General features: G+C 43.8%; 1 protein-coding gene across 1 annotated transcript; it reads right to left on the reverse strand.

Annotated features, from left to right (window-relative positions):
• Positions 1–348: 348 nt before the first annotated feature.
• Positions 349–6,265, reverse strand: LOC136462617 (uncharacterized). Its single transcript, XM_066461691.1, has 15 exons — positions 5,886–6,265; positions 4,426–5,170; positions 4,275–4,343; positions 4,076–4,199; positions 3,430–3,541; positions 3,177–3,275; positions 2,787–3,086; positions 2,603–2,710; positions 2,232–2,303; positions 2,076–2,162; positions 1,765–1,836; positions 1,579–1,668; positions 1,001–1,108; positions 852–920; positions 349–677 (listed from the first exon to the last, which is right to left on the reverse strand). Exons 1-15 carry the CDS (start codon positions 6,159–6,161, stop codon positions 603–605), a joined length of 2,406 nt encoding a protein of 801 aa, XP_066317788.1. The 5' UTR covers positions 6,162–6,265; the 3' UTR covers positions 349–602.
• Positions 6,266–11,279: the final 5,014 nt, after the last annotated feature.

Consider the following 11,279-nt stretch of genomic DNA (forward strand, 5'->3'; position numbering starts at 1 on the left):
GGTTGTAAAGATTGAAGAGAGCAGCACGCAGAAAAATAACCCAGGACCATATATTATTCCTTTCATAAAAGAACTTGTTATAGTCTACTGTTTGATTTCGTCTGTGAGCTTGAAAGTCCTTTCCTCTTGCACATTGTCCCAAATTTTGGTACAACTACATTGTCTCTAACTTGGTCCAACCGTACCATTGCAGGTTAGATCAGCGTACACTCCTATTCCAAGACATTTTGGTCGGTTTTAGACATACGAAACTTCAAGTGGAGACACGATGAAAACGTGGTTGTTGCACAAAATGAACCGCAAATTTTATCACCATTCTGATAAAAAGAAATCTGCAGGCATGCAACAAAATTAAGCTTCTTCTCTGCTTTATCAGTGACGTCTTTAACCAGATATAATCCGTATGCTGTTCCAATCCCTCATATGCTTCAGGCCCTCCCAGGAGGAAGAAGCGAAAATAAAATACATCTACGCATCAAATTCATGGGCGTCATGGAGATCCCATGACATATGCTATGTTTATGTAGATCCAATGATATATGCATACGAGTAACCTGAGAAATCGGTCCCCATCAAATGCACATCATGGAGATCCTAACTATTCAGCAAACCCTATTAGTGCACATCAAAATTGCCTCTTTCAACTCTTCTTTCCCAAGTGTTGTCTCCACCATCACCTGCACAACAGCAAATAGTATATATATTATGTCACCATGTAGCCAGCTATAGTACGTTTCCAATCTACTTCTACACAAAATACTAACTATTAAAAGCCTACTGTCTCTAATCTACTTGGAGTTGGATATCTCGTTTAATTTGAACCACTCACTATCTGAGGTTCGAATCCTTACCTCTTGAACATTGTTTCCATACCGTGCCAGGAGTTTGTATTTCGGACCAACCACAGGTGCCATGTAAACCTGCCAAGAAATCATCTTTGTTCAGAAAAACAAAAACTTTCGGGGAGTAGTAGTCCCAGGAACCAAGGTGCACATCTTACCTGAAACGTAGGAGCTAACCCTGGGCTTTGGAAGAATCGTCCTTTATAAACATCTCTTACACCCTCTATTTTCCACATCTCTTCCATAAGGGCATCTACCTCAGGCCACTACAAATTATTCAATCATGCATCCAAGGGTTACAAGAACATTGCGGCATAAATGGAATCATCCAAAGAGACGAGAAGACATAAAAGAGAGGAGTAAAACGGCACAAGACCATAAGCTTCATAAACCATTTCAGGGCACGGGATATCCAGGTCAGACATTCTTAAACTCGACATGTCCATTAATATAAGAAATGTAGCTTAGATTGAAGGCAACCAAAGAAAAGGAGCTGGATCATATGTGGGAAGTTCCCAAGCTAAAAAAACCATTGGTAATTCAGATTGAGCAGTCCAAGTTTTCCATGGACTCTGACACAGGCATGTCTGCGACACAAACCCATCTGTGCAGAAAAGAAACTACAGACCACAAGCTGACGCAAGTGGCGGAGTAACACGAGCCCATACAGGAAAGGAGGAATGCTTGGTCCTCATTGTACATGCTACACTATTGTCGGTCATAATTTAATGCAAACCTCGAAATCTGCCTGCACAGGTTCAAGAGCTCCACCAAGTGATAAATCCTCACCAATTACTGCTTCCAAAGCACCTATGGATAGATTTGGCTGCATATCGGAGTTCAGTGCAAGAATTAACAAAGGAATAATTGAAACCACCAATTAACATACTCACAAATGTGGATCAAAGGAATGCTCCAGTACCTTTACATCTTTAAGTGACAAAAATATACGGCTATTATTGTAGTCCAGTTGAATAACTTTAGCATCCACAACCTGAAAACGAAAAAAACAATTCTCAGAAACTATAGCACTATGAGCATTTTAGCAGTATTAAACAAAACAAAGACAAAAGATAAAATCAGATAAAGGTGACAAAACCTATGAGTTTTTATCTCACATTTCCTCGACATACTCATAAAAAAAAAGGTAAGATATTGTTCTGAAAGGCCAACAAATAAAAAAGGAAGATGATAAATAAAGGGAGGATCACAACAGCAAACTGCCAGAATTACCTGACCAATTTTGTAAGAAACTGCTGGATCTAAGGTGTCATCCCATGACACTTCCCACTGCTGAATCAATGCAGGAACACCTTCAACCTTTGAAAGAAATAGTCAGATGATAATATTTGATGAAAATCATACAGCACTAGCAGGAACTGGATCTACCTCAACAAATATCCCGAAGTAAACAAATCTCTTGATAGTGCACTGAACAATATCTCCTACGTTGAGCCTAGCCTGCAGAATAAGGAAGTAGTGAATAGCATGCAAACCAATTAGGGTAATAGAGAAAGTGTCTTTCCGTTTCAGCTGTGAGTGGGACTACAAAAATGTTGTGGTTTTCAGTCATGAACTCGTGATGCAGAAAGAAAGAGTCAAATATTCAAATACAAGACATCTTGATTCCCCTCCTACTTGCTCTTGTATATCAGTGCTTTGCAACTTGATAGATAATCCAACGTTTTGTTGACGATTTTTCAAGTTTGATGGCATAAATATATCCATAAAAGTCAGGAGCATATAAACAAGGAAAGTACCATCAGGTTTTTCTTTTTCTGGATAAATTCTTCACTCTCTTTTGGCTTCATAGAGAAAAATATCCGCTTGGAGTTTCTGTCAGCCAGGACAACTGATACTCGGAGTCTCTGCGAAACAACAGCACGCTAACTACGATAATATCAATGCACACAAAATGATAGGACACTAAATTCAGATGCATACTTGACCAATAAATGATGATAAAAACTTGGATTTTTCTTGGTTGTATGCTCGAATAAGATCTTCAAACTTCGGCTTAGATGACACAGATTCTTGATCCTCACCAGCTATTTTGGAAACTGAGCTAGATTCTGGTTCTATGTTCATGTCATTAACCTCAAAATTATCATCTAATCCCAAACTCTGCTTATACAAGGAAGGATCGCCACCCTTCCTTCTTAACCAAGTCTCAAAGGCTAAGAATTTCCACTTTGTAGCAAGATTACGGTATGGTAAGAAACCTATCAGTGAGTCAAGTGACACCTGGCAAGGAAAACATAACAGGGCTCAGAAAAGAACAATGCTATAGTTTCATAAAATAAGAAAATATACGAAACCTAACTAAAAACTTACAACAAATCCCTTTGCACTGCAATTTATCAGCTCCACCTCAACCTTTTCTCCAGTACTTGCGTAATGCTCTAACCTTGTCCAGTCACTCTCTGTGATGTCCTGCATTAGTGACTCAGGAACTTAAGTTCAATGTAATGGTCAAGTACAGCCCTATAAGGAGAACACCTAATGCCATTGAAGCTATATCCACACTCTAAGAAGTGTTGTTGTTGTGCAAAACCTTTAGAGGCTAGCTCAAATATTAGGAAATTACCTCCAGCTTTGATGGTAAGACATTTCCCCCATCATCAACATAATTTTTATTATCAGTAGCATTCATCTTTTCATCTACTTCAGATGGCAATATTTCAGCAGATTGGTTTTCTCTACAAAGTAATAAACGCCATGTTAGTTGTAAGATAATAGCATGCATGAAACCTTAATGATACAATTATTTTGAAAAGCACAAAAGCAGGGAACAAAGGAATGCTCAATTATTCCAGCCACATGATGTTCCTACTATGTTACCAAAATGGTAGGTGTGTACATGTCATAATCACCTACATGCAATCACAAGTACATGAGTGTGGAGTAAGCAAATAAATGTGCACGGAACATGGTAAGGAACATTTCATGTTCGTAAAAGAGTAGAAGTTATTAAACAAGAAGGTTTCAGGGCATTAGCACAGCAATAGCAAGACGCATGTGTACTAGATAACTTTACAAAGTTATGAAAAGTAAGTGAATATCATGATGAGAAAATACAGGCGTGAAGTAGAACTTTCATAACCACTGTACAAATCCTTGCTTTTCAACAATTTCAACAATATTTTCCATGTGATCTTCAAATAAGGATCCAGATATCTAGTGATAAAAGTTATGTGCTAAAAATATAACTGCATAGTTCCTGAAGTAAGAACCTTTTAGGTTTTCCTTGCAAGAAAGCCTGCATAGAGAAATTGTTGCTGGTAGCTGATTGGTTATCCACTGGTCCAGCAGAAGTACTTGTTTCTTGAATGAAAGTTTGACCTGATGGCTGTAGTCCTTGAAAACACCAACATAATATTAGCATAATAGTTGAAAAGAAAACAAATTACAGCTACTTCATGCCTTCCTTACCTGCAGTAGAATCGTCATCAAGCCCAGATGATTCATGAACATTTTCAGTTACTAATTTTTCATCAAGACCTGAAATTTGGAACATATGCATCATCAGCTTCAAAAAGAACTGTTTAACTTTTGGGTCTTGTTTGGGGGCATTGTACCTCACCATTTGATTCTGGCTCAAGTTCGCTGTTATCCACTATAGCAGAAACTGTGGCAGGGCTAGCAGAGGCATTGTCCTGCTCTGGATTAGAAGTATCTTTTGCAACATCTGGCTTTTGAAGGAGAGAAATGTTCATTAAGTCCTCGTTCATATCTTTCCTCATTTTCAGGTTAATATTTGGCTTGATTTTAAGCTTCGACTTCAAATCATCATCCTCACTCTGATACACGGTGGGTTTCCGCAAGGTGACATCCACCTCGCTTGCTCTTGAGATGCTCCCCACCTCACTGAGCTCTGTTGCAGCAGCTAAACTCTCTTTACTGGGCCAACTATCCTGTATCGGAGTGTCCCGTACCTTTGGTTTGCTCCCAATTGGCCGCGACAACATTAATGAAGGTGTATCTTCATTTGCTTTGCTTCCAACTGGTCGCAACGGAGCCAGAGAAGGTTCATCTTGCTTCGGTTTGCTTCCTGCTGGTCGAAGTAAAGTCAATGGAGGCCCGTCTTGGATAGGTTTGCCCATAACAGGCCTGGAAATATTCAAAGAACTTTTGCTTTCAGTCGGCTTGCTTGTTGTCGGACGTGTCGTATTCAAAGGGGATCCACTTTCTGATGTGTTGAAACCCTGGTCCTTCTTATTAGCTTCTATGCACTCCCTCAGAATATCATCTAGCTTGTCCTTTTTTGTGGCAATTAGTTTCTCTACATCGAGGGATGAGGCATCCGGATCTGACTTCTTAAGAAGAATCTGAAAGAGTCATCCCATAAAATATGCAAGTCAAATGAAGTGATAGTAACCATGCTTTCGGTACACACTAGCAAAGCAGATAGCATCATGTAAACAGAAGCTAGTTTCCGATGGAATTCAAACTTCATCATGCACCTGTAATTTACCTTTTTTATTGTTTGGAGTCGTCATTCTTTTCAAAAGCAATACTACTGAGAGGCCAAAAAAAAAAGGTTTATGTTGTTACAAAATTAGCTGGGTTGTGTTTGAGAAATTTAACTAACCCAGTAGGACCAATCTATACTGGTCAGGTATATGAAAAAATTACCACGCATGTCACAGTATTCTTTATTGGATTGACTACAACTGAAACAGTAACCAAAGCGGCGGGGTGTTTGGATCCGGGGACAAGTTTAGGAGATGTCACATTGGGTATTTAGGTACTGATTAGAAAGACTAAACATGAGTCTAATTAGGCTTAATAGATTCATCTCGTAAATTAGTATCAATGTGTGCAATTAGTTTTGTAATTAGTCTAATTTTAATACTCCGTGCATGTATCCGAACATTCGATGTGAAAGGGACTAAATTTTAGTAGGTGGAACTAAACACCAAAAGTACCCCAAAGCACGCCTAAACTTCCATTCAAATAGTGAGCAAGAGGACATTTTTACGCTGGTCATCATATTATCTAGCTACAGCCACGAGATAATCTGAAGCAAGAAACGGGGCGGACCTTCGCGAGGGTAAGCTTGGGGTCCTCCCCGAGGAACCTGCCGAAATCCAGCTCCATAATGTCCCACTTGTCGAGCGGGGGCAGGTCCCCCGCGTCCCCAGCGGCGCGCGGCGACGGCGCCCGGACGAGGCGCACTCGCCCGGCGCTGGAACGCGGAGACCCGCCGCCTCCGACGCGGCGGCGGCGGCGAAGGCGGAGGATGAAGGGGCGCGTGGCTGCGGTGCCGTAGCCCGCGAACACGCCGGCCGCGGGCGCGGCACCCACGTAGGCCTCCATGGCCGGCCGGCCAGAGCAGTCGACGAGTGGCGACTGGCGAGGAGGAGGAGCTCACAGGACGCAGATGTCACGGCGGCAGTGCCGACTGCCGAGGCAAGATAACGTTCGAGAAGTGTGTAAGTGAAGGCGGGGGACCTGTCAGTGCGTGTTCACAAGTAGCCAGCGTAGTAGGGTCGCATGTGGGCTAGAGGCCCGATTGTACGCGGGCCTAGGGCCTCTTTGTTTGAGTTTCTCCACCTAGGAATGTGAAATTTTGCTCAAAAAAAAACCTATGAATGTGAAATTTGTTTGGTCATTCTTAGTGGAAAGTTTTATTATGTTACTTTTAAGAACGTAGAATAAAATAAACATGGATTAAATTATCTGACCGATCTATTAGATGATGCAAGGGGTTGCGAGCACGTCTCCAAGTCTAGATGGTTTTTCTACACACTGAGCTCTTCGTCGACCATGAGTGAAGAAATCCTAACAAGTCGGTGACAGTGGCGAACCTACATAGTGGCTTGTCGGTGCATATGTACCCACAAAAATTTGAAAAAGCACTACTATAATCAAATTTTCGTTATGGTTGCAGCTTAAGTTTTCACGCGAAGCTACATAGTGGCTTGTCGACCATGAGTGAAGAAATCCTAATAAGTCTATGATTTTTTGGTGAATCTGCAAGATCTCTGTTTTTATAGAAAAAGAGTAAAATGAAAGAATTTAGTATTGTTTTTCACAAGGACAAGAAGAAAGAACGAGGCAATACATGTACATATGCAAACGGCCTCCATATTTTCCATGTGGCAATAATGCCGTTGTCACATATGTACGCTTCGTTCCTTAGCTTTATTTATGTAGAGTTTTCAACTATATTATTATTGTCAAACTATTCAATTAATTGGGCATGCGGCTCACGGAGACACATTTCTTCCCATTTCTCTCTGCATGGCTACACATATCTCATGACTCGTCTTACCATGCTAGCCAATTATTAACTAATTTTGATCAAATTTGAGATGCTTTGACCTTCAAGATTCTTGAAATGACTTATATTTTGGAATGGATGGAGTAATTGTTAATTTCTACTCCCTCATACTCAAAAGACTTCATTTTTGAATTCTCATGTAGTTTAGTTCCATGGAGCAACACGGGCGTGTTTGAATTGGCACGGATCCGACTCACAGAGCTTCGGTAGAGGAGCCAAAGAAGTCGTACCAAATACCTTTTGGAGGAGGAACCATTTTTTAGCATACGAGAGAAGCTGGAGCTATTTTTTATACCAAAACGAGAGCTATACTCTTCGGCAGGAGTGATGCCAAATAGGCTTTATATATGTTCCTCATGCTGGTTGTTTTTTTATTATTCTCTCCGATGGTTTAGTTGAACGAGGGCGTGCAACTGGAGCCGGTCAATGTGCGTCGCCTGGTCGGCGAGGACGCGCACCTCGCCCTCTCGCTCGGTGCGCGCCCTGGAGGCGGCGACGGAAATAGCCCGGACCAACGATGAGGGCGAAGACGGGGTGCGCAGCGGAGGCGCTCGAGGGGGCGGCGCACGGGTGCTTCGCGAGAAGGCCCTCGTTGCGCGAGGGCGTAGGGACGGCCCCCGGCGTGGCCCCCGGCACCCGGCCGAGGAGGGGTGGGTTGGAATCGTGAAGCTTGATGATGCGAGACCCGCGCCGGACGGCCATCGGAGGCGACTAGCGTGGCCGCGGTGGGGATTGTGTGGATTCGTTGCTCGCCGAACATGGTGCTGTTGTTGGTGGATGGTGGTAAGTCCACCTCTATTCTTATGCAAGGTGATTCTATCATCATAGCCAAGACCAACCAAACAACCTAAGGTTGCATTGCTGGAGCCTGTTTTAGGCTGTCCTGACTTAAAATATAAGCCACGCTAGCTTTAGGAACACAACCAAACAGACCCTGTATAACTAGCAAAGAGATTTTGACGCTAACAGCCTGTTCAGTCCAACTCTAATATTGTATAACTTTGTGGCGCGTGCACATCAGTAAGGAGAAAAAATGTACCCGTACGTTCAATATCTTTTTTTTTCATTTACATTAACTATATTGTTACGGAGAGGCTTTGATCTCAATCACTACTATAAATTTGATTTTTAAAGACAATTTAGTTTATTTACAGTCTGTTTGGATCATTTCCTCTAAACTTTAGAGCTAAAGTCTCTAAACAGGTGGTCTAAAGTTAGCTCTAGACTTTAGCCCATCTCACATTAGAGCTTTAGATCTCAAAACTGAGCTAAAGTGCTCTAAAGTTTTTAGAGCTTTAAATTTTAGAGGAGGGAATCAAACAGATCCTTAAAGAGATAGGTTCATTTTCAGAGACAAACTTTATGTATAACCGCCTTTTGTAAATCTGATTTGTCAGAGCCAATGCCTACGTGGGCCACATCACAAAAAATAGACCAGAGGACCAATTAGCAGGCCGGTCCAACCTACATGGTGGTGACCAATATAAAGTACTAGGGTTTTTCTCTCCCACTCCGCTCACCCCACTGCCCCCACTCCTCTCCCTATCTCATTCTTCACCCATGGCGCCTCTCCTCTTTCTTTAGATCTCTCTCGGTATCCCTCTTCCTCGAGATGAGTCCCTTCACATTGTGGTCTACCTATTCGATGGCGATGGACCACGGACCCTGAGGTGACAGATCCAGAATGTATGACTTTGCACTGATTTGTCAATGTAAGGGATTCGGTGTAGCCTCCGCCATACGTCCCTGGACAAAGCTCACCTACGAGGAGCTAAGGATCTCAAGGGTTCGACGACGCACTAAATGTTACTCTCTCTGTTCTAAATTGTAAGTTGTTTTGGCTTTTTTAGGCAGGCACATAGCTTTTGCTATGCACCTGGCTAAATAGATATACATTATAGGGCCGTTTGGTCCCCGGCCAAAGGTTGCCACAGCAGTTGTGGCGTTGCCCAAGCCTGTGGCGAAGTATTTGGCCGCCACAACCGTGGTGAGAAAATGAACTAGAGAAACGTGTGGCTGCCATCATTTGCATGCAAACCAAACACTGGCCAACGGTTGGTGGCGGCCCCATGTGTGGCGTGGCAGACATTGGCGTGCAACCAAACAGCCCCTATGTCTAGATACATAGTAAAAACTATGTACCTATAGAAAGCTAAACGACTTACAATTTACAATGGGTGGATCGGAGTACTATCTAGTTGTTATATCAGGATCAGAGCAAGAAGCAGGGGTGAATCTAGCACCGAGATGTGATAAAAACTTAAAAGAAGGGGACTAGAGATAGAAGATGATGGAAGAAGCCCCTTCCTAACCTATTTTCTTAGATCCGCCCCAGGAAGGTAGGGCTTAAATACCAGAATTAGTAACTTGTTTTTTCCCTGAACAAATGCATGAATCTTTGTGTATTGGTGTTCAAATTAAATAGGGTTATTTTGATCGGCGCCATTGCAATTTTTTAACTTTTGAGATACGCCACTATAATTCACCTATTTGAAGATGCACCATTATAATTCTTTTGCTCCCACAAATATACCATCACGAACGTTTTAGAAACAGTTGAGCCCATTTACAGGCCAAAGTATTTTCGTATTGGCCAGAATGCCCCCTCTATCTTCTTCTCACTGCCTATCAATGACGTGGGGGCCCATAGGTCAGGTCCTTCCTCCTTTATTTCCCATCACGCACGCCCCGTCTCCTTTCTTCGAGTCGTGCCGCCGTCCTTGGACCCAGCGACTTCCCCGATGGCCTCGTCCCTATCCCCACCTGGTAGTGCTCCAACATCACATAAATGACGAAGTGTGGGCAGCCTCAGACCTCTCCGTGCGAGCATGCGTGGGAGGGAGCGCATGACGGCGGTGGCGCGGCGAGCCCGCGCGCGGAGGCCACGAGACGGTCGCCCAAGGCGAGCATGTCAGTGAGGACGAGGTGGATGTGCGATGGCTTCTGGAGGGAGGCGACACGGGGAGCAGCAAGCCGGCCGGCTGGGGCGGCGAGCTCAACCACCTAGGGCGCTGCACGTCTGCCGCCGACGCATCGTTCGTGGATCCGGAGCACATGCAGCAGCAGGCTGGCGGCCGACGGGCGCAAGGAGTAGGACGAGCAGCCAGCGAGCGCAGGGCTGATGAGCGTGGGTGGGTCGCTCGCCTGGCAAGCTCAGCGTCGGGGCGGACGGCAAGCGGATTCTGCGGCGGGCCACGACCATGGTCTCCCCGTGCGCATTCGGCCGCGTAGACTTCGACAGCTCTTCGTGTGCCGCTTGTGCAGGGCGCCAACGCAGGGGCCGAGCACCCCGCCACGAGGCATGGCAGGCCGCGTAGCGGCCGGACACAGCAGGTTTTCGATCTTTCGGAGGGTGGAGCAGAGGTCGTCGATGACTGAATCAGTATGAGAACTGGCCGGGGGATCAAGTTGACGTCCTGCCGCACGAGCTGGAAGCACACCTTTGCGATCGCCGCGCCAACGTGCTGCTGGAGGGACGGGGGAGGTTGGATGGCGATGAAGCTTGACTCTATGGCATTCATGCTGGAGATGTGCTGAAGGAGGATGGAGAGAAGGAAGGAGACAAGGGTATTTTGGTCTGTACAAAATTATCTAGTGCTGCAGGTGGGCCTAAGATCATAAAAACGTATAAAATGACAGATTTGAGGGAACAACTAAATTATAATGGCACATCTTCAAATAGGTGAATTGTAATGGCGTATCTCAAAAATTAAAAAATTGCAATGGTACTGATCCAAATAACCCAATTAAATAAGCGTGTGAATTCGAGAGGGAGAGAGAGAGATATCTTATCTCTCTGCTAATAAAGGAAAAGAAAGGGCAGTTGAATGCTTTATTCCAACGCGTGGTACGTACCACGGCCATTGGTATCTCACACACTTATTAGGAGAAAACTAAACTAATTAAACCAACTTACGATTTACGGATTTAGAACTGGGACATATCTCACAAGAGACTTTGACGACAATGCTTTGCATCCATGTTACTAGTTGTTTGGATTGTTGCATGATCATCGGAGGAAGGGATTACGTACGTATATATGTGTAGGACTTACTCGTAATAAATAATAATAAAAGAAAACAAAGTAGAATAAACTTGTTTTTATTTGTTCCACACATGCTTGTTATACATTGGCCGGCCGGTGTCCAAAT

The sequence above is a fragment of the Miscanthus floridulus genome, chromosome 7 (assembly GCF_019320115.1).
Source record: "Miscanthus floridulus cultivar M001 chromosome 7, ASM1932011v1, whole genome shotgun sequence".
Taxonomy (NCBI): Eukaryota; Viridiplantae; Streptophyta; class Magnoliopsida; order Poales; family Poaceae; genus Miscanthus; species Miscanthus floridulus.

Coding starts and splice junctions, on each gene's coding strand:
- LOC136462617 (XM_066461691.1), bottom strand. CDS start 6,161: ATGGAGGCCTACGTGGGTGCCGCGCCCGCGGCCGGCGTGTTCGCGGGC. Junction 4,200..4,274: donor TGATGACGATTCTACTGCAG/GTAAGGAAGGCA, acceptor GGTGTTTTCAAG/GACTACAGCCATCAGGTCAA. Junction 3,276..3,429: donor TCTTACCATCAAAGCTGGAG/GTAATTTCCTAA, acceptor TCACTAATGCAG/GACATCACAGAGAGTGACTG.